Source organism: Pelodiscus sinensis, chromosome 14 (assembly GCF_052426305.1).
Source record: "Pelodiscus sinensis isolate ZL-2025 chromosome 14, ASM5242630v1, whole genome shotgun sequence".
Classification (NCBI taxonomy): domain Eukaryota; kingdom Metazoa; phylum Chordata; order Testudines; family Trionychidae; genus Pelodiscus; species Pelodiscus sinensis.
Genome location: NC_143065.1, coordinates 26,188,333 through 26,212,245, shown reverse-complemented (window position 1 = coordinate 26,212,245; position 23,913 = coordinate 26,188,333). Strand labels below are relative to the sequence as shown.

The 23,913-nt window shown below is 42.8% G+C and overlaps 1 protein-coding gene across 2 annotated transcripts in view; it reads right to left on the bottom strand.

Annotated features, from left to right (window-relative positions):
• PDE8A (phosphodiesterase 8A) overlaps positions 1-23,913 on the bottom strand; it is a 206,782-nt gene that overhangs the window by 62,703 nt on the left and 120,166 nt on the right. For both annotated transcript variants that reach the window (XM_075897146.2, XM_006139238.5), the window contains exon 2: positions 1,498-1,554. In XM_075897146.2, coding sequence (XP_075753261.2) covers positions 1,498-1,554 — 57 coding nt within the window. The remainder of the gene's footprint in view (positions 1-1,497; positions 1,555-23,913) is intronic.

The window sequence follows — 23,913 nt, the reverse complement described above, 5'->3', positions numbered from 1 at the left end:
AGCTTTATGAATCAGTCAGGAAGACAGGGTTACATACCATATGCATGGATAATATTGCTAAGAGATGGGATGTAGAGGGAGAAGATGAGTGGAACACTGATGGACCTCTCTGGGATACCCATGGAAAGGGTAAGGGGTGAAGAGGTGGCTTCACCAAGGCTACGTCTAGACTGCAGGCTTCTTTTGGAAGAAGCTTTTTCCGAAGAGATCTTCCAAAAAAACTTTTTCCAAAGAAAGCGTCCACACTGCCAAAGCATCACACTGAGTGGACACTATATCCAATTTAAGCTGTGATTACTATGGACAGAGTGGCCACCAGAGCACCTGTGCTTTTCCTCTTTCCTTTTCTTTCAAAAGAACTCCCTCTTTCCCGTCTACACGTGCCTTTTTCCGAAAGAGCTCTTTTGGAAAAAGGCTTCTTCCTCGCAGAAAGAGGATTACCAATGCCGGAAAACCCCCTCTGTTCTTTCAATTTTCTTTCAAAAGAATGCGATTGCAATGTAGATGTAATTGAAGTTTTTTTCTGAAAAATGGCCGTTTTTCCAAAAAAAAAAAAAACAACCCCTCTATAGTGTAGACATACCCAAGAGAGGTATCGATGGAATAACCAGAGAGTCCGAAGAAGAACTAAGGGTACATATACACTGCATCCCTAGTTCGGACTAGGGATGCAAATGGAGAAGATCGAAGTAGTTAATGAAGCGGGGATTTAAATACTTCTCAAAAAATGAGGAGTAACATTAGTTTGGACTAAGGGCTTTAGTCCAAACTAACGCGTCCTGGCACGCACTTCCTGGTTCGAATCAGCTGTGATTCGAACTAGTGCGCCGGCAAGATCATGTTAATGAAGCACGGCATATTTAAATCCCCGCTTCATTAACTACTTCAATCTTCTCATTTGCATCCCTAGTCCGAACTAGGGATGCAGTATAGATGTACCCTAAGAGAGGATGGAATTGCACAAGCTGAGAAAGGATGCTCTGCTTAATGTCTTGGGCTGCCAAAAGCTCAAAGAGGATGAAGATGGAATAGATGGTCTGAGATTGGTCCATTTGGATCATTAAAAAGCAACTTTGTTCAGAGAACTTTCAGCAGAATGAATTGTAGCGGATGCCAAACAGATTGGACTGGAATATAGGTGGAAGTGGAATACAGAAACTAGGAAAAATTATTGAAGCTGTCATGTTCAAAAACGTAAGAGCTGCAGGAGAGAAGGGAGAGAGGCTGGATATAAGGTGGGATTTATTTTAGGTTGGGAAAATGTACAGAGTCTGTCAGTTAAATAACATGCTTGTCACCTAGCACATCAAAATGCTCTGTGGAAAGGCTTTGCACACAAAACAGATCCAAATACAATTTGGTCTTTAGTTTCAGCTGTGAATATTTGTTTGTACATCAACCTGCTTACTGTAAATTACAGGACAAGAGCAATGTGATGGTCATGAAACTACACATGAATTTCAGTATTTCCTGAATTTCAGGAAATTTCAGTGTTACCTGAAGTTGATCTTGGTGGAGTCTCATAGGGCCAAACTGCACATCTGTCACTGCTACCTACAAACGAGAAGAGAATATTATAAATACATACGTGCCCATGCAGGAAGGAAAATCAGCTTTCTTAAGGAAGTTATCTTTTATTTACCATGGGGTCGCAAATATATTGCTATTGTTATCAGCTCCTCTGTCTATGAGGATTTTGTGTTGCTTTTAGCTATTTCTATTCAATGCAATAAAAACAAGGTTACAAAGCAACAAGCAGGTCACAGTAATTTCTAACATAAAGCAATGTAGTAGTCGTATGAGTATGCTAGACCTGTGGTTTTCAAACTACGGGTCATGACCCAGTACTGCACTGTGAAATGTCAGACACCCACTCTCATTGCTTCAGGGAGATCAGGTGACAAGTGGGAGGTGCTAAGGCAGACTACCTGCCTGTCCTGGCACCTCAGCCTGTGCTGCGCCCCACAAGCGACCAGCAGCAGACTTGGCTCCTGGGGGTGGGAGAGGAGAGTGCACAGGGCTCTGCTCTGAGCACTAGCTCCAAACTCCCATTGGCTGGGAACTTGCTACTGGCTGCTTCTGGGGCACAGCATGGTCTGCAGAGCTGGAGAGACAGGAAACCTCCCTTACAACCCCCCCCACTGAACAGCTGACCTGGAGCTGCTCAAGGTAAGCCCCTCCTGCCCCAGCACTGACACCCCCAAAGCAGGAGTCCCCTCCTACAACCAAAGCGCTCACTCTCAGCTGCATCCCAGAGCCTACACTCTAGTGAGATTATGTTGGGTCCAGGGCATCAACAATTTTCTTCAATTGGGTCATGAGAAAAAAAGTTTGCTAGACTGAGAATATAAAATAATAAGCTGTATCACTTCAGCTGTTCCAGAACACTGGCAAATGTTTAGAAATTGCTTTATTTTAAAACATGTAAATAAGCATTTCATTCACAAAAGAAAGCTAGACGTACATCACTCAGTACAATGGGGTGTGCACCCCACACAGGAGTGTAAGGAGTTAAGATGACCAGGCAGGATAATTAACACCACAGGATGCACCTGAAGGGCGGAGCTAGGGAGCAGGGAACTGATGGAAAGCAGGCTCAGAAATGGGCAGGGCCTAGAAAGCCAGGAAGCTGGCAACAGACAAGGGCTGCTGAAAAGGAGCCACTGCTCCCTATGCTGTAGGAGGAGGGTTTGGAGTTGGTAAATCCAGAGACATTGGTAACTTATAGTAGCAATCAGGAGGTGCATGCCCTGTGCCCCCACCACAATTTTAATTGCTAAATGAGGCGCCTTCACATACTCCCTCCTTACCCCGCAGGCACCAGTCCTCTCTGCATGGAGAAAGAGTGGGGGGACAAGTGAGGGGAAGTGGTCTAGAGAAGAAGCAATGAGGGCTGGAGGGCTGCGAGAGTAAAGCCTTGAACTGTGGGAATGAGCAGTGAATGGGAATACTCATAGGGCTGGTGAAGGAAGATTTTGATATTTTTTAGAAAGGGAAAAATGCTGAGTGACCTGACCAGAAGTCTGAGTCATGAAGAGGATGCCGTGCTTCCTGGGACAAAAGAGGCGCTGAGAGAGAGGCTATGTCTAGACTGCAGGCTTCTTGCGCAAGAAGCTTTTATCGGAAGAGATCTTCTGCAAAAGTTCTTGCGCAAGGACGCCCACACTGCAAAAGCGCAACGAAAAGGTGATGGGCTTTTGCGAAAGAGCATCCAGACTGTATGGATGCTCTCTCGAAAGTAAGCACTGATTGGTATGCACAGAATGGCCACCAAATCACCTGTACTTTTTCCTCTTTCTTACACAAAAACCCTTCTTCCCCATCCACACCGCCTTTTTGCAAAAGAACCCTTTGGCAAAAAGGCTTCTTCCTCGTAGAATGAGGATTACCAATTGCGCAAAACCCCCTCTGTTCTTTTGATTCTCTTGCGCAAAAACGCGCTTAAGGTGTGGATGCTCTGTGAGTTTTTGCAGAAAAACAGCCATTTTTCTGCAAAAACTCTGTAGTGTAGACATAGCCAGAGACAGTGTAAGAGCCCACAAGTGCAGGAATTGGCATCCGACTGTGTGGCCAGCAGGAGGTGCCAGACGAGCCATGAGTGGTGTGCCTCCTCATGCTCTGCTTTATCAGCAGTAAATTTCACTACATAATGATGAGTGCTTGAAAGCGATACAAATAAATATACACCCTTCACTTCCCAAAGTATGCTCTGATGCACTACTTCCCAAGGCCATACTGGTAGAGACTGCAAGTGCCCCTCAAACCGAAGGCTGTGGAACTCTGAGAGAAGCATTTAAAGGCATGTATATTTAAAATGCTCTTCTACTTTGAAACGTAAAATGACATTGTGGTGGGCCAAGCTCACTGTGTGTCAGTGATTTCCATCGTGAGACTGTTTGGATTATGTATGAATTGACTCTTTTTCTAAGTGCCAACTTAGCTTGGTAGCCAAGAGACAAGTTAGGATCTTTCTTTCTTTCCCTCACATCATTGCAAGTAACGATGATCAGGAACGTCGGCTACTATTGCTAGTTCTGCCAACAAACTCTCTTTGTCACCATTGACTATAAGGCATTACTGATTTGCCTGAAGACATGAACAGGAGTCAATGGAATGGCTCTTAAACAGCATTGGGATAGATTTTCAAAGGTATACAGGGGCGTTCGCAGGGCTGAAAATCCCCCGAGGCACCTATCTGCCTATTTAGGGGCTTAAATACCTACAAAATCTGGCCTTTCGAATTTTTGGTCTCTGAGGGTGCCTTTATAAAGCAAAAGCAATACACAATGGCAGCAAGTATCAAAGCTTGGGTGAATTGACTTGGCCACTGACTGAAGGATGAAAAACAGCAGTGTAGATGTTCAGACTTAGGTTGGAGCCAGTTCTGCAAGGTTTTCTCCCCGCCATGTTTCAGAACCCTGGCTGCAGCATGAGCCCTAACATTTATAGAGCTATTTTTAGCTCTGCAGTGCAAGCCAGACTCACTGCCCCAGGGGATTTTTTGGGGGAACCAGGGGAAACTCTGTTGTTGTACCCTGAGAGACAGAACACAAGCAATGAGCAAAGAATTCTCTTGAAGGAAAAGAGGAACTAACATCCAGCTGGCACTCTGTTAGCTGTGCAGGCGTTGCAGGGCTAACTGGGTAAAAAAACAGAAGAAACTTATTTTTGGCAGTATAGTAAACAAAGAGGACTCAGGAGCATATACATATAAGAAACAGATCTGTCAAGTACAAAGGTGGCATTTTTACATTGTTTTTTTCAGAGTAAAACCACACTTTAAGATCAGATTTAATCCTTTGCAGTCTACAATTTTTCCAATTAGTAATTTTAAAGAACCATCATTACATCCCATATACCACATAAAACCCTCTTAAAATTACATGCTCTTTTCTCTCTATGACCTTATTGCTCCATTGCGTAGCCCATAAGGCTCTTCATGTGAGCTTGTATTTGTTTATCAATTTGGAAATCATCAATATAACTTTAAATGTGAAAGAAATATGAGGCAAGGAAAATGCCAGTGTAACACCTGAGAAAACAATACAGGAACAGTTTATGCCTTCGTTATTAAAGTGGGACTCTAACAGTGACTGTAAAATCAACATGGAGAAGGTTCCAGATTTACTTTCTCAATAACTTCCAGGATCAGATTTATTCACTTCAAATGCTCGTCAAAGGTGACTCTTCTTATTACCAACACTGAAAATTCTTCATGAGACATGAAAAATCAAGCTGCTTTGTTATGCCACTCACACCTGATAAACATTTTGCACAAAGAAATTAGCCGGTAATTTAGTTGATGCATGAGGTAGATGCAAATCCATCTTTCTCTGCCATCGCTTTACTGGCTTTGTGGTGCTAACAGTAGTAACAACTTGGTTTTAATCAGTAAAGTCAGCAGAAACGCCTGGCGGACATACAAGGAGAATATCTACAGAGTAAGAGTTGCCATTTTAACAGTCACTTTTCTGACCATAACCACACTTAACATCACATTTTGAAATATTTATTTTTTTGTGCATTCAAGCTGCCAGCAGAAAGACTTTTTAATTTTAACTAACAATGACTTTGAGCTGTAAGGTTCAGACCCAGCACTGAACTTTTTAAAGTTTACGGGTAGTTAGAACCAGTGCCAAATCTAATATTAAGCAGTAAGATGTAATTACTGCAGCCGGCTATTTTTTCACTTTCTCCTTTCCTCTATAAGTCTGTGGGAGAATTTTGCTCCTGGAAGCATTGAAAGACCAACGGTCTGATCCTGCGTGGAATCAAGCACCCTCAATTTCCATTGACTTCTGTGAGGGTAAAAGAAGCCCAGCATCTGTCAGTAAGAGCTCTGCACTTAGCAGGATTGGGTCCTAATAGCAATGGTTGGAGCCAGGCATAAAGAGACTGTGTTGGCAGGTTCTGTGCTGTTTTCCCCATACAGACCTCCCCCCTCCATCCACTACATCAGTTTCACTTGAAACCCCCGGCTATTTCAGACCAAAACTTCCCTTAAGTAGACACTATTAACTGCGGCCAGTTATGTCCTATTTCACTGTAGTTTTCAAATGGGCATGCATGGAACCAATCCCCATTGACTCTGCTCACACAGAGAATCTCATGAGACCAATGGGGCTAGTCGCTGGAATAAGCCAAGCAGGAATTGCCCAACAGGAGGTTTGCTGAGTCTACAAAATACTTCTTTTGCCAATGTGACGTTTTAGCTCCACTTACATCCAACGCCTGCATGTGATCTTGTTACATGTTAACTTTCTGTCCCAGGTGGAAGAAAGTTAACTCTTCTGCATCGCAGCTGGAAAATTTGGTGGCAGTCTGGTTAATTCTTAATCTGATTGAAATCTGTTCAAATACCTTGATTAATCATTTCACTTCTACTTATGTGCAAAAGTCTCTTGCGGAGAAGGGATCCGAAGAGGAAAGGCATTTGCGAGTACGACATATGCAAATGAGTGCTCCATTTGCATTTCCTCTTGCAGTACAGACGTAGCCTAGACTAGACTGTGGCTTTGAGCCAGAGCCCACCATAGATGGAGAATGAGGAGGCATTGGTGAGTTCTGACAGTGGATCATCCTTCTAAAGGTGCAGCATGTCCTGTTCCCACAGCCCTATTTTACCCTCCCACCTCCCAATCAGTGAGGCTGGTGGCATTAGGCTTTTACATATTATAGTAACTAGGGCAAAATAAACACCTAGAAGGTTTAGATTGTTCCCACTACAGTCAAACAACCCTGGCACAAGTGAAGTCAATGGGAATAAGTACATGACCTGATGAACATTAAAACCAATGGGAGTCTTTCAATTGACTTTAGTGGGAACCATACTGAGGGTTTTGTGCTGTACTATGCACTGTGCTTGTTACAAAGGGTTTGCAAAATCTAAACCCTAAATTGCTATGTCACTGAAACTGCTGTAAAATAATTCAGAGGTAAGTGAATGTTTGGTAAATAACAACTGAAATAGGCTTAAAATGGACTGGCCCAAACAACTGTGACTGCTCTGATTAAAGTACAACCAACTAGAAAGCGACCTTACGTAACCTATTAAAACATTTCAGGTTTCTCCTTACTATGAGTCATCCTTCACAACTCAGCCAGAGCAGAATCCACAGGAAAGACCTACTCATGTTGTTTCATTCCTACAGAGAGAAAAACCTTATATGAACTTGCTCATGGAATACTTATAGTAAAGAACAAAGAGCAGGCTCTCTCTATGTGCTAGTTATGGTGATATACTACTTGGTTGGAATACAGGACACATCAAAAGTGGCTACATGCCCTAGGTTTCCTATTTACCAGACTTCTCATATTTTGGCTTAGTCTAAAATGCCTCTGTTACTGTTACTAATTGGAGGGCAGAGCTAACCCTCAAAAGAGGCAGAGTCAGCTGGAAAAAAAGCCTTTGGCTATTAACTATGGAACCGTATTTATGTTAAAGGGAAGCAAATACAGTACTTCTGCAGGCTGATTTTTTCTAAATATTTCCTTAAATTCTTGTGTGATGCTTTAATCCAAACTCCAGGCCGTTGGCCAGCACAATATATCCATGGTCTTTAGAGGCATGGCTGATGCCTCTGCTACAAACCAACCTGTACCAGAGAGGCAGGCCTGTTGCAGAGAAAGATGTGGAGCAGCAGAGGAATGGGGAGAAAGAGCACTCATACAAATGAATCCTCCACAAGCTGCAACTACTCCATCACTTCCTTTCAGACACTCCACCAACATCGGGCTGCACAGCCAATGGAAGTTATTCTTTGGCACCTCACCCCTATAGTCCTTGTGTATTACGTAGCCCTACAGGTAATCTCCCCTCCTTCTTCAATTTTGACGTATACTATTGAATATTCCTCTGTGTATATATATGTACATTATCAATCATTCAAAATAAGAATTGACTAATTTCAGCTAAATTTAAATACCCAATCCCAAAATTAAGCATCAGGGCCAGTTCAAATGTTTCAAATTTTGATTTTTCAATTAAAAAAACAGGATTAGTTTTACATGAACTCTTATTTATACTTTTCTTTAAACCAGCTCTAATAAGCCTAGATATACCCATTCCACCAAGCAAAAGCCCATGTAAACAGATAGACTTCACGTCACACCTTGATAGTCACCTGATCCAGATCTATCAAATCAAGAGGGTGAAATGAGTTCCAAAGTCAAGAGCCCTCCCATGAAAAAGCTCAGCCAATACTTGCAGCTTCATGGGTCTGTTTGCATGAATAACTCTCCTCAAGTGATATTATAGTACATTATGGAGCTCTACAGACAACTAAGACACCTACTACATAGGGCATCCCATCATTTGGATTGTACCTGGAAGTGGAAAAGGCATTATAGGTCCTGCAGCTAACACTTCCTGGCAAGCAGTTTTCCATGGTTGGGACTAGCTATAGCTTTTGATTCTTGAATTTTACCCCATTTTTCTTCCTCTATAATATTTCTCTCTCACCTTTTGATACCTATGTATATTGGTCATATCCTGAACTTTGCACATTCCTTGTTCAATAGCAACTTTGCTTAAATGTGTAAGGAATTTAATATTTGTCCTACTATTTTTGTACTCATTCTGATAAATATTTAACATCACTATAATGTGCATTGCAATCCATGATGGAATACTAGTGAAAGTTATACGCAAAATACAAAATACTAATGAAAGTTATATGCCAACTCCGGCTGAGCAGATTTTTTCAAACACCACTAATAGTGCTTATTAGTATAAAAGGAGCCTTATAATACATTGGCTGAATTCTGATCTCATTTGAAACAATGTAAATCTAGAATAAATTCACAGACTAAAATGAAATTACGCTAGACTTACACCACTTTAAATGAGGTCAGAATCTGGCCATATGCATGTAGTCTCTGTTCATAAGAAAGAAAAAAAGGGAACAAAAAGTCCAAGGTTGTTTACTTCTGCTGAACAGACCAGGGTAAGAAGAACTCTTGGGGGAGTTAAGATGAAGATTGTCAGTTATTCTTAATAAAATTCCAGACACAGAGGTCTGGAAGGCAATTAGTTTACAAAAATCTTCTATTCAGTGTACTGTAGATATAATGTGTTTATTTCAGCACTTAAATTTATCTTCCCTGTATCTTTTACAAAAGACTTAGACAAATTATATGGAATCTCAAATATTCATACTGTATATTTTGACTCAGTATCATTGGCTTTGATAAAATCCAGAATTAACATTAGCTTGGTCAATTCCCCATCTGGTCTATGCTGACTCTGCTCCATCAAAAGAACAATATCAGCTGAATATCTGAGGATCAGCTGAGTGTCTGGTCCAATGTCTTTTTCTCTCTCATGTAACAAATATTTTTAAATCAATTCTTATATTAACATATACTGATATTACTGTTTAGAAACATAAAAGACAATGTAGGCGGGGTGATGAATGAACAAACTGAAGAGTATGGGCCTAGATGAGGCTTATTTCCAATTAACTATTCTTGATTAATCCTATATATGGACACTCAGGCTATGTCTTCACTAAATGGAAGATCAATGCTACTGCAATCGATCTTCCGGAGTTCAATTTAGTGAGTCTAGTTAAGACTTACTAAATCAAACTCGGAAGGTGCGGACAGCCGGTACTCCTGCTTTTGCAAGGAGTAAGGGATGCTGTGGATATGGCAAGAAAACTCAAAACAAAATACGTTGACTCCAGCTATGTAATTAATGTAGCTGCAGTTGCATATTTTGATTTGACGTTCCCTTTTAGTGTAGACCTGGCCTCAGCATAGATTAAGCTAATTTGGAATAATGCACTCTTATTCTAGAATAAGAATGTCCACACATGGAGTTAACCATGAATAATAGTTAATCCACCTTAAAATAATTATTCAAAATTAATTTGCATGTGTAGACAAGCCCTGATTTAATTTTCACTGCTGTTCACTTATTCCATTTTTTAAATGTTATGTACAATTTAGAGACACTTTTAGTTTTGTTTAGATTGGGAGGGGTAAATTCTGGTCTCAGATTGACACACTAGTACATCTTTAACAATAAGTGATAAGGCAAAGAGGAAGATTTGTCAGAAACAGAGATTTCTTGAATGTGCCAGGAGGGAATATTCAGTGGGAGTCGTGCATAAATCTGAGCCAAAATATGGCCCTAAGTGACTTGAAAAGCTGATTTAATACACATTTCTTAATAAACTGTGGGCAGTCCAACTGAATGTTTTTAGTGAGTCAGTGCTTATACTTCACCTTCTCCGCATGAAACATCTTATGCATTCTAAATATTGAAAGGTTTTCATTTGTTTTTAACTACAGGCAGTCCCCGGGTTACGTACAAGATAGGGACTGTAGGTTTGTTCTTAAGTTGAATTTTTATGTAAGTCGGAACTGGTACATATTGTACCCCAGGTGTCCCCGATTCAGCCGCTGCTGAAACTGACCAGTGGCTGACTACAGGAAACCCAAGGCAGAGCTCCTTTGCCCCGGGCTTCCTGGAATAAGCCGCTGATCAGTTTCAGCAGCACCTGACTTGGCGACACCTGGGGTAGAGCAGCTGGAGTGCTCCTGGGTTGGTCTGGTAGCGCTGACCCTTGGCACGGCGGGACCAACCCGGCAGCACCCCAGCTGCTCTTGGGGACGCCTGGGGCAGAGCAGCTGGGGTGCTGCTGGGTTGGTCCCGCAGCGCCTCTCCTCGGCACTACTGGACCAACCCGGCAGCACCCCAGCTGCTCTGCCCCAGGTGTCCCCAAGTCAGCCACTGCTGAAACTGACCAGCGGCGAGAAAAGCCTGGTCTGCTGGAGGGCAGGGGGGGCAGGCGCAGCTAGTGCGGGGTTCCCTCACCCCGTTCGTAAGTAGGTATCCGACATAAGTCAGATCCACGTAACCCGGAGATTGCCTGTATCGTTCTCCACAGCAAGAAAAGCCTGGTCTGCTGGGGGGGGGGGTGCACTAGCTGCACCCCCCCAGCAGACCAGGGAGACGCGGGTGGCGGGACCACCGAGACGCGCCGCGGTCCTGCCGCCCGCGTCCTCCACGGCTTTGCTCCGCGTCTCCCTGGTCTGCAGGGGGTTCCCTCACCCCGTTCGTAAGTAGGGATCCGACATAAGTCAGATCCACGTAACCCGGGGATTGCCTGTATCGTTCTCCACAGCAAGAAAAGCCTGGTCTGCTGGGGGGGGGGGGGGGTGCACTAGCTGCTCCCCCCCAGCAGACCAGGGAGACGCGGGTGGCGGGACCACCGAGACGCGCCGCGGTCCTGCCGCCCGCGTCCTCCACGGCTTAGCTCCGCGTCTCCCTGGTCTGCAGGGGGTTCCCTCACCCCGTTCGTAAGTAGGGATCCGACATAAGTCGGATCCACGTAACCCGGGGACTGCCTGTATTCTATACCTGATTCCTTGCTGCACTACTGCAGTTTCTCACCAGTGTCACTCCAAAGACCTTAGCATTACCAAAATGCTTCTGTTGTAACCCGATATTTGTGCTGTAGCAAGGTGACTAGGCCTCTTTCATGCTAATAGACTCCTCCCTCTGCCCCACCACTGCCGCCTTCCTCCCCTGGGAATATTAATTCGTAATGCATTGCTTACTGCTGTGCTACAGGACCCACGATCCTGGTAGTTCATATGACAGCAGTGGGACTTCTGACTCTCCCTTACTATATGTGGGCATGTAGCCAAAGCCACAAACTAGCCTTAAGGAACAACATTGATTTTCTCTTTATATAACAGCAACAATGTTCAGCAGCAAATAGCAGTGTTCAGATTAAATGCTGAATTTGCTTCAGCATTTGCCCCACATGGCAGTCCTTTACTGAGCTGTTTGCTATACTCCACTAAACACTAATTAGTACTTTGAATTTAATACAAGAAAAATATGAAACAAAAGCTCGACGACATTTTTTTGAGGAGAAAACTTATTTGTGCATGTAGTGAGCAGGGGCGGCTGCTCACTGACCCTGGGTTGGGGGGAGAGAATCCCTCTGTGAGCCATGTGGGTTGAGCCATGTCCTGCCCCTTTAACTCCCTGGAAGCCAAGGGGCAGGGGAGAGAGGATAAAAACCCAGCCCAGGAGCTCAGTAAGGTCCCACCACTGGAGGAAGCAGAGCCCTGCCCTGAGCTCCCAAGCCAGGAGAGCCTAGAGGACCTTTCTGAGGACTGGCATGAACTCCCAGGCCCATGCTCCCAAGAGGAGACTTTCTACTCCGTACTCAAGGGTTCAGACTGCCATGACCCCTGAGAACCAGCAGCCAGCATGCAGCCAGGTAGATGAGGAGGGGGAGTTAGGAAGTGGCCATGGGGAAGCCAACAACTGTCAGGCTGATCTAGAGTGCATCAGCATGTTGTGGGGGGGATCCCTGCCACTGCTAGGGCCCTGGGCCAGGACACAGTGGGCTATGTCTACACTCGCGTCTTTTGCATAACTAATGAGCTGCCATTTTTTTCAGAAGAGGCTCTTGCACAAGAAGGAGCGTCTACACTGCCCCTTCTTGCGCAAGAAAAACCCTCTTGCACAATGCCATTCTTCCTCTAAAGTAATAGGTATAACGGCATTGCGAAAGAGGTTTTTTCTTGCGCAAGAAGGGGCAGTGTAGACAGCTCCGTCTTGCGCAAGAACCTCTTCCGCAAAAATGGCGGCTCAGTTATGCAAATGAGGCTCGGCGATATTCAACGCTTAGCCTCATTTGCATATTACTCGCGTAAGAAGACGCGAGTGTAGACATAGCCAGTGGAATAGGGAGGTTCTGTGTCCCTCCCCTGCCACCACACATACCAGGTGGCAATCTCCTCCTCCCCTCTCCTGCCTGGGGAACTGTATTTGGTTTGGTGCCCCACCCTAAACCAGGGCCTGGGGGCTTATTGACTGCCTGCCCTGCCTTATTTGCATTGCTGCCTGCCCTGCCCTCAGGGTCTATGGTTTGAAAGGGGCTGCTGGACCTTTACTTACAAACCTGAGTACAGGTCAGGGGCCCAAGACTAAGCCAGCTGGCTTACAGCGCACCATACTCTTCATTTCTTCTGCTGCCTTTTCAAACAAGTTAACATTGTTGCATGTAAAGCAAAACAAGTCTACCATGCAACATCACACACACACTCACGCCCACTTGCACATGTGCATACACACACACACACACACACACACACTCACTCTGGACATGTCTACACTCGGAAATTTTTCCAAAATAACTTATTTCAAGATGATAACTCCTGAAATAGCTATTTCGAAATATTGTGCCCACACTATGGGTAAGCCTTGAAATTAGTCCAAGGCAGGCTCCTATAATGTGGCTATGCTACCTCGACTTAGAGTCCCAGGAAGCACTGTGGAGTAATTACTTTGAATGACTCTGGGGAGTAGTTATTTTGAAATAGCAGCAGCAGAGCATCCACACTACTGCTATTTGAAATTAGCGCTATTCCTTGTGGAAAGCAGGAGTTATTTCAAAATAACCAGCTCATTATTTCAAAATAACAGGCTTGGTACTGTGGACGCTCTGCTTGTTATTTCGAAATAATTCCCTAATGTAGACCAGGGCTCTCTGTCTCTCTGGATCCCTGGAATTCTCAAGTATGTTTCAGCTACATACTTCTATCTGGTCAGGCCATACTGTAAAGTATTTGAAGTTATATCCTGTGCTAAAGAAAAAAAAACAACAACCCCAGCTCAATGATTTGGCTTATGTTTTAGAAGAAAATTTAAAACCTTATAATAATGGTTTTCTCTACACAGGCTGCCATTATCATTCTCTACACATAGCTACCATTATCAATACAAAAACAGCCTATAAGGACACTTCTAACTCTTCACAGTTCTGCAAAGTCAAGTATGCTTCTCTTCAGGGTAAAAATTCTCTTCAGGTTAAAAAAATCTTTGAAGACTCTAGAAAGATGTAATGGTACCCTGCACAAAAAAATGCACAATACATAGAAATGTAATTATTTTAAATGAGGAAAAAAGGACATATGGGAAGAAGTGCTATCACCTTATTTAGATCTTGCTGAAAGAACGCCAGCTATCGAATGTGCTAAATTTGTTCTATTTTATAACCGTATCCATCTGCATAGCATCTAGGCATCTTTGGTAGATAGGGACTGTTTGCAGGAGCAAATTAGAGTTGTTGACCTCTATCAAGTGGTCATCTTTTAGGAGCTGCTTACCTGTATGTGGCTGGAAAACCTTCCTAGTGCTCTAAGAACTCTATTCTCTTATTCTTTTGTAACTCCGAGCCCTTCTCTGTTTTCTCCTTTGCATGCTGGACCAAAAGCTCTCCAGCTGTGTGTGTCTCATGTAACGCTTCAGAGGCAGATGGATAGTGGTATGTGGCTAGAAATTCCAATTAGGGATATTTAAAAAGCAGCTAATTAGGTAATTGTGTTACTGTGAAAAAATCTTAATGGTTACATGTTGCGGGCTCTGCAATATACATCTTATACTGTAGAAACTGCAGTGCAGCCAGCTCCCCAGGAACAGGAACTCCTGGCTGCCAGCTTTATACTACAGAGCCCATAGCACAGGGTGGCAGCTGACTCCCTGGGAGCCCATGCATGCTGGAAACCAGCTTTTAAGCTGGCTTCTGGTATGCACCAGCTCCTGCCTGCCACCCTGCTCCCAAAGAACTGGCTGCCTCCCCAGTCTGTGGACTCTGACACAGAGCCAGCAGCGCAGGGTGGCAGCCAGCTTCTCCAGAGTGGGGCCAGCTTCTCCAGAGTGGGGCCAGGAGCCAGTGTGTAGCTGTTATAGTAACCAATAAGTTCATGGTTACTGGTTAACACTATTACATCCCTAATTCTAATAGGAGTCTGAGGCCTACTTCCTTCTCTGTTTCCTCCCCTACAGATGCTCAAGGCTCCGACATAACTGAGCTCTTGGAGCTGGCAAACCTCTAATGTACTGAGAAGGAACAGTATCCAACTACCTGGATAGGGAGAGAAAACTGAAGAGAGATTTGTGTCTAGTCTGGCTAGTGATCAACCAAAAACTCTTGAAAACCACTAAAGAGGTTTGGGGCCATGGCATTGTGAACAGGGAAGAATCAAGCCAGTGATGGCTCTTTCAACTTCTATCTACCTGAAACCATACTTTTGATTCAACTTCCACTCCCCGGGGTTTATTAATTTTACAGGCAGATTGAGAACTGCCTATCCTTCTTATTTTTGCAGATTCTCAGTACAAATAGTACATTCCATTGGCCCAGAGGAAAATTCTTGCTGCTTGCATTTTAACAGTTATACTGCACTGCACTCTGGGAGATTTAAATATGTCACAGTAGTTCTATTGTTTGATATTATTAAAACTGCTTACCCTCTTGTAATTCCACAGACATCCAAAGATCCTGGAGTACAACAACAAGTTCTAGTTTGTTTCACAGCCATTTCTTCTTTCTAATGGGGATCACTTGCTAGTTCTGTTTTGAGGGTGACCACAGAGATGCCAGAATACAAAAGGCCTCTGCTACTCTCCTGATGAGTTTTAAGGCATTCATGTATTGATTTATATGCATTTCTATGGCATTCATTGTCACAGCACTTGCACTTGAATGGGCTTTGCTGACTACAAAGACATTTTCAAGTCTATGTGGGAAATTTCTATTTTTTTTATGCCAGGTATACTTGTCATGCCTTAATCCATCAATAGTGCCATAGAAAGAAAGAGAAAGAAAGAAAATAAATACTGGTCAAAGCTGACTGAATCAGCTAGGCTCTTTTGCTGCCATCTTTAATTTGTCCTAAACTAGGAAGCTTTTCTCATCAAAGGGATAAACCTGATTTCCCAAGGTGGTGAATATCCATTGAAGTAAATGGGTACTTGGCATATATGAAAAGCAGGCACTCAGTACATTAAAAGAAAACCCGTTAGTATGTCCCTATAAAGAAAAATCGTGCAGCAGAAAACTGCCCCCTGCTTGGAGACTACTGGGGCAAGAGCCAGTTGGGATTTACTTTCTTCTGCTCTTATAAACAGAATTTTACTCTATTTGAGTTTGTCATAGGCATGTTTCACTTTTAACAGTAAATCACTTTGTTGAAGAAATGCTTTAACTATGTAACTTTTGATTTGTAACTATTTTCTATAGATTCTGTTTCCAAGGGGGGTGTGGGTGTGGGTATGTGTTTTGTAAATCTGGATCTACAGAAGTTGCTACTCATATAAACCGATATATTATGTAGTAAGTTTCTAATAAACAAATGCCTACCTGGCCAATATGTTGCCATTCTCCTGGTGAAGCCTCACGGAAGGACTTGTATCTATAGCAACTCAGCTCTCAGCAGACTTAGTTTCCCTGTAGACCCCTCTTTCTACTAAACAAGCCATCAGCAAAGAAACACTTAAAACACTATATACTGGTACTCTGAGAAACAAATTCAGCTAATAAAATTGAATAGTGCCAAGTAAATATCAATAAAGATTATGGGTGAAATCCTGCTACCACTGATGTTAATAGCAAAACTCCCATTGAGTGCAACAGGACTAGGATTTGCTCTAAATTGTCGTTATGTTCTCCATAGTAAACATATACAATAAGTGTATAAAAATATAGATCTGCTGAATGTCACTGATCTAATTTATAGGCTACCCCATTATAAAACATTGCATTGATTCTTGAGCGAAAAAGAGGTGTTGTCAATTTTCTAGCCTGAATAATCTGGAGTTAGCTATCCATGCACTATAGTGTTAGAGGATTGCCCCCAGTGTTGGACCAGAACCTTCACAAAGACTCTCCATGGAGGTACACATCTATATGGGAAAATCACATTAAAACTGTTAAAGGAAATAAAATATATTTACACCCTCCCCCCAAGAGTGTGTGGAAACCTGCCACAGGACCAGTTCACTGGGATGAACTGATTCCACTATTGAATTTAGAGAATTTCAGTTGCACCCATGTGAACTGCAGATGCAAGTAGGTGTGCAAGAGACCTAACATGTGTTTGTGTGTGCAGAGTTAATATGTGGACATGGAAATATTCCTTTAGATTCTTTATCAGTTTTTCCAAGCTGTGAATCCACCTGAACCAGCCAGAGGTTCTTTTCAAAACAGACTGGCTCAGTTAAACCCTCCATTTTATAAAATGGGCTTTTTCTTTTATGTCCCTGTGGGAGGGCTATAATATCTGTTCTTGTCATTTCCTAGACTAAACCGTGCAGCAAGGCAGCTTTTTAAACTTATTATTGCTGCCTACTGCCTTCAGCACAATTTTGTCAACATCTTGTCGATAAAATCATTTGTCTGAAAATGTCTAGTTTGTAGGGCTAGCTGAGAACCAAGAATTCCATTCTGTTCTGTCAAAAAGTTCACAGTTTTGGAATTTGTTTTCTTTCCACATCGGGATGAAACTGAGACCCCTTTGAAATGCTTTGCAACAAAACAAGAAAAAGAAAGCTATTTTCCCCAGAATAACCAATGTCCAAATGGTTAGGACATTCACCTAGGGTTTAGAACCATGTTCAAGTCTGAGTCAGAGCAGGAAACTCAACCCTCATCCCACATGAATGACCTAAATAACTGGGTGCATCTAGACAGCAGTGCTATTTTGGGATACTGCATAGCTTATTTCGAACTACGGGTGCAGTGTAGACGCACCGTCTGTGACCAGGGCGGATTAAGAGGGGGACTAGCCGGGCAGCTGCCTGGGGTGCCAACCTATGGGGGGCGCCTGATGGCAGCTGTAAGTGGTGCCCCTTAGAGCTGCCATCAGGCACCATGTGGCCGGGGTTGGGGGCTGCGCAGCGCCCGTTAGAGCTGCCATCAGGCACCGTGCACCTGATGGCAGCTGTAAGGTGTGCAGCGCGCCATGGGGCGGGGCCACGCATGCACTGTGCGCCATGGGGCAGAGCTGCGCATGCGTTGCACGCCTGCTGCCTCGGGTGCAGGAATGGCTCGAGCTGGCCCTGTCTGTGACCAGAAACTGCCTAAACTTTCCCAATTAAAGTTTTGTTAAAACAAATGTCTGTGAAAAGTTCGGTTTTAATAAATCAGCATTTCTGACTAAACCTACATCATTTTGACAAAAAATCTTGACCACTTTTACTAAATGTATAAGGTTGGGTCTTAAGCTATTTTTACATATTAGGAGAGATTGGAAACTAGCTCCTGCACTCATGCAAAAGCCAAAATACATGAACTCACACACTCCAAAGTTCAGACTGCACATTTACCAATGTGTTAGGAAAAGTCAATGCAATTCTATCATGCACCACAGAATTCCATCCTGCCTTGTAGCCTAACAAGGTTTAATTAGTTCAAATAATAAGAAATGAGGAGAAAAAAAAACATTAGAGAGAGGTTTCAGCATGCAGCATAGCATAAATGGTTCCAACATAATACAATGCATGTCTAGCTTTGGTGACGAGGGCAACCGCCCAGTGTCCATCTCCTTTTGAGGTTACGGAGTCTGATAAAATGGAAGAACTTTGACTCAATTTTGAGACAATCCAAAGTATTTTCCCACACTCATCGTTACTGTCTCACTTTGCTGATTGTTTTTTTATAAAGTCAAGATGCCATGGGTTTCTAAGCATTCTTCTGGAAGTGGGAAAGAATGACACCAAACTATAAGAATAAACATGAGAAAATAGACTTTAAAGTCCTGTCTAGTGACACCATTAAGAAGTTCACAGGCACCATTTCCTCCTTCCTCCCATGCACCAACTGTTTCTTCCCAGACAGTGATCCAGACTGCTGATAGCTCTGGCAGGAGCTTTTACCAGAAATTTTTGCAGGAAACGTTATATTGTAAGCCTCAGTTGTCCTCCCTTAGGCAAGACAGAAGTTATAGTTGCCCCACTGAACATAGCAGAATCAAAGCAGCTCAGATCTGCCTGCAACAAAAGGAGACCCTTTCAAATCTCTCTAGTAATGTTGGGTGAGATAACAGCTGTACAGATTTCTGTGTTTTAAAGCAATGGTATATTACAGCAGTGTATAGAGCATGTCCAGCAATTCTGTTCCCAACATACCCACATCTAGTGGAGTTCTGTTGTGTAATGAAGAATTAGACCTGATTCTACATACTGCAAAACCTAATGTGACATTTCTTCAGCTGGATGCAGAAAAGGAGGCCCATTTGTGTACATGAGCTTTCATAAAAATATTAATGCATTTCTATAAGCCTGTTTAATGGGAAAGAAGTCTGCAGGAAATGGTAATTATAACATGAAAGAACTACCCAGATACTAGGGATAAATAAAGAGTTTTCTTTCCTGAAGGAAGTCCTATGTCACAAGTCAAGGAATAAGAAAAACTGAGACAAGACTTGGGCGTTTATCACCAGCCCCAATCACGATTGAAGCTGCCTAGCTCCTGTGCTGTTTTGAAGAGTTAAAAGAAAAATGTATCTACAGACCTGTTCAAGAATGACCTAGATGAGACTCTGAGAGTTTTTCTGCTTAGATGAAAGATGTGTCACCAGCTCATTTTTTTCTTCTTCTGCTATGAGTTTTAAACACAAAGCTTTAATAATTAACATGAACAGAGAAAAGCAAAAGTGTTTTGATAGGTTTTTTTAATAATGAAAAATGTCATTTGATATATTTTACGCATTTGTATATTTCTCTGAGCCAGGAGAAATGTCCTGACTCCATGGATATTGGCAGTTTGTTTTCTTGATCACTCTGTCCTTCTTACACAAGACAAAACACATGGTAGACTTCTGTACTGTTTTACTTTCCATTCTGTAGTGCTACCTTGCATCGTTTATATATTTTGACTAACTATTACAATTAGTAATATGTATGGGCTACTCAGCTGCTCCACAACTTTAGGAACAACATGCATTAGCAATGAGCACAAAGGGCCTGACAGTTTGGGATTTGGACATTCTTTGCAGTTTTATAACTTTTTCATTTTTCCTATTTTATTTGAGCCAATAGGTCATATTCTGGGTGACTTCAGAATCTGTTAAGAAATGCATCATTTCTTCCAGTTATATTCTGTAAAGTAAATTTGTTAAAAAGCAATAAATGGTTTGTATAAATATATTACCTCCCGTAAGATTTCAGAAAAAAAATAGGGGTGGCCCCAAACAATCACACCATTAGCTGTACTATTAATTGCACAACCATGAATTGCTCACAGGATGTTGTCAACAAAACAAATCAACACAATCTGCAGGCCATATAATAAGGGTGTGTCCAGAAATACTTTCTGGGTGAAGCAAGTATGGCTTACTGTGGTTTCGCCACATGTTCAACACTTTTATTCTTTTGGAAGGCTACGTAGGAGCCATGGACCAGATTATCACTTTGTGCACTCTTTCTGTTTCCATGTGTTCATCCTCCTTTTCCTTTAGTTAAAAAAAATTGAAAAAACCCATAAGTCAGTGTTTCTCAAAGAGGGCCTATAGGCCCTCTTTGAGAGAGCTGCTAACAGATCACTCTGGTTTGTTTACTTAATGGCACCACAGCCACAGAGCCAGGAACGGCCCGAAACCGGCTGTAGCAGCTGGCACCCCAGGTGGAAGGCGCGATCGGCGCCCCTGCCTGCATGGCCGTCAATGGCCGTGACATCATCATCGGGCGCCTGGGCCAGTGGCACCGTAGGCAATTGCCTAGTCTCCCTAGACTCACGGGCAACCCCTGCACAGAGCCTTCCTCTTGGCTGCAAACAGGAAACTGGAGCCAATGGAAGCCATGAAGCTCCGTGGTTGTGGAGCCGGTAAGTACACAAACCAGAGCTGCCCATTAGCAGCTCTCTCAAAATGGACCCACGTCCCTAAGTGAATGTGGTCCCACATTTCCCTCCATCACCTCTCTAAGTTTATTCGCTCCATTTTGCAAAACTGATTTTGAATCAACAAGCCATAAGTGGGTAATTTTTCCAGGTAACTATTTTGAAGTACAGGTTGAACCTCTCTAGTCTGGCAACATCTGTGGTCTGGCATGATTTACATTAGCGGATGCCCACTTATCATGCGTGTAGCCAGGTTTCCCACAGTCCCATAAAGTTACAGCCACCAGTCCTGGCTCTCAGTGTCCTCTGCTGTTATTTAGCTCTACTTTACCTCTAAATGTCTTCTAAGAGCCCAGTAAGTAGTGAAACTGTTGGTAATGCTGCTAGACAACATTGGCCTTCCATGGATCTGCAAATTCTCTGGCTTGGCACCAGTCAGGTCTAGGGATGTTAAAATGCATGTATTTATGTAAACGTGTAACCGCTGAGTTTTTCAGTGGTTACACATTTACGTGGGGGTAGGAGAAGTAGTAGTTGATGCTTGCAGGGAGCCAGCTTTAATTCTGGCTCCCTGTGAGCATTGGCTCCCGTCCCTCCCGCCACCTGCTGCTGCTTCTGATATAGAGGCAGCAGCGCAGGGGAGCAGGTGACTCTGGGAACCGGTGCTCATGCCTGCTTCTTTCTCCCTGTGCTACTGCCTCTATGGGAGGCAGTGAATGGGGAGCAGAGGAACACAGCTTCCCCGGGAGCCAGCACAAGGAGTCAGCCACTGGTTCTTGCTTTCCCCCTCCCGCTGTGTTGCTGCCTCTGATACAGGGTTAACCCCAGGCTCATTGGTTAACTTTGTATTTGGGTACATATTCACATCCCTAGTTAGATCCTAAGGGTGTCGGACGAGACAGGTTCAATCTGTACTAAAACATGAAATGTATTTTGGATACCAGCTGTGTTAGGTATTTCCGTCTCATGGTCTCTCCTCATTACTTAGGAATGCAATCCTACTACCATGGAGTAAGGTATTATTAAATGTCAGATGGCCAGAAACGGGTCCTAAATTAGTATAATTTAGAAAATATCATGCTAAATTTGGGAATATTTTGATACCATAATCTCATATACCAACAATCGTTGATTTTATATTTAAACAAAGTAAAACATACCAATGTTTTTGTATGCGCACTATGCACAATGTCTGATACTTCAATTTTGCATTTAAAGATCAATTAATAATTTGAACAGTCACTGATTGTTTTGCATTTTCAGCCCATCTTTCTAATAGAAGATTAGTAAGTATAGTATTCATGGCTTTACATTTTTTAAAATTAAGAATTAAAGTCACAATAGCATTGTAAAAAATAGGCACTATAAAACTAAGCATAAATCTGTGTCTGAAGCTAATGAAAAAATGTGTTGTGTTGCTCGGAATTTGACAACTAAGTTCTCACACAGCTTTTTAGATAATTGACACTATTCAAAGTAAAGTACTCCAGCTCAGAAGAAGTTTTTGGCATAGTGTATAGGAAAACCAAACTCTAAAAAGTATAAACCCATTTTTTCAAAAGTACCAGTACATTACTCTACATTTTTCATTATGACATGATCCATTATTTCTAACTTACATGAAGTGTGATTATATATTTACTCTTTCTAATTTATTTCTTTCTGTCCCTCACATTGCAATGTGAATGGACTATTTTCTTTATATATGATTCCCTCAATTTGTATTTTACCAGACTGGGCAAAAATAGGCCTCGCCTGTCCTTTGACTGCTGCTTACTAGTGATGATGGTATTCTTCATTTTACTCTCTACTCTGTCGTCTAGTACCAGATTGAACAAGTATAGCCTCAAGCTTTGACAGCTCCAGTATACAGAGGACAACATCCAGAATTTATTTGTCAGAAATAAAATAAACCATCTCTTTTTAGTAGTTTTACTATGCACTTGCGTATATATAAATCTCTTCCTTGAAGACAGGCTGCAAATAGATTTTATTGTAAGGGCTCAATCGAGCATTTAAGCAATGGGGACCCTGGGTGGGACTATACCTCAGAGACATTCTTGAGGCACTCTTTGCCTGGCGCTCCCCTTTGCCAACGGAGGGGAATATGATGTGTTGACCCTTGTGGAGCTCAGCACCTTACACAGACAGCTCTTGCCTCCGCTCACTTCCCATCCCCCCACTGAGGGGGAGGCAGTGAAGATACACCTCTTGACCCCCAAGTCCCTTGCCTTGTGGAGTGAAGATGGAGTTTTACCCTCCTTGCTCATACAAAGGGGTCAAATCTACCCACACATTCTTTCTTAAAAACTACAAAAGAGCAAAACTCAAACTACAGAAGAAAGGGCACAACAAGAACGCAAATGGGGAATCATAGCAGAGAAAAGGGGAGAGCTGTCCAGCACTGGATAAAAGAATTTCCCCCTCCCCATTGTTGGAGGAGCCACAGGGAAAAAGAAGAAAATGATGTAAAAGGAAAAAAGTCAGCAAAAGGTGAGATTCTGATGCACAGACAAATATCCACTTGGAGCTAGGGTTAGATCATCCAGTGTGTTTTTACTTTTGACCTATGCAAAGCATCCTAGTCTAGCTTTAATTAATTACACTATAAGCTGAATTTCTCTGAAGAACCAAGCTTTAGCCAAGCAGCCTATATCAGAGGGCATTCCATTTAGGGACTGATCCAACTCTTATTGAAATCAGTGGAAGTACTCCTTGACATCAATGCGCTTTGTATAAGGCCCTTAATGAACAGAGATGACTGAATGATAGTTATGAAACAATAACCTATTTACTTGTGCATAGGTGAAGGGCAAATGCAACAAAAAATGAGGGGCAATAAATGTTTTCCCATTTTTGTTCTGATTTGACTTAACCATGTGTTTTTCTGTGGCCTATGGATTCACTGTGTTCACTTGGATATTGTGCCCGATACATTTTTCTCTGCTTCCAAACTGGGTGCAAATCATACAGGGGATGGGGGGGGGGGGGGGAGAAGAGGGACAGTTAGTCTACTTTCTGCCTTTGGGAGCCAGCTAGTCAAAGGGAACCAACTTTTTTTATATTCTGACTTATCCAAATGAAATAGTTATCTCATTGCAGCGAGGTGAACACCACTAGATTTTAGAGAGAGTGGGTGAGGTAAAACCTTTTTTTTTTTTCTGGACTATGTTATCTGGGTGAGAGATGACCTCTGAGCTTACACTGCACTCTTCCTCAGATCTGGGAAAGGTAGTGAGGGGATTTTAGAACATGCTCCAGGCCA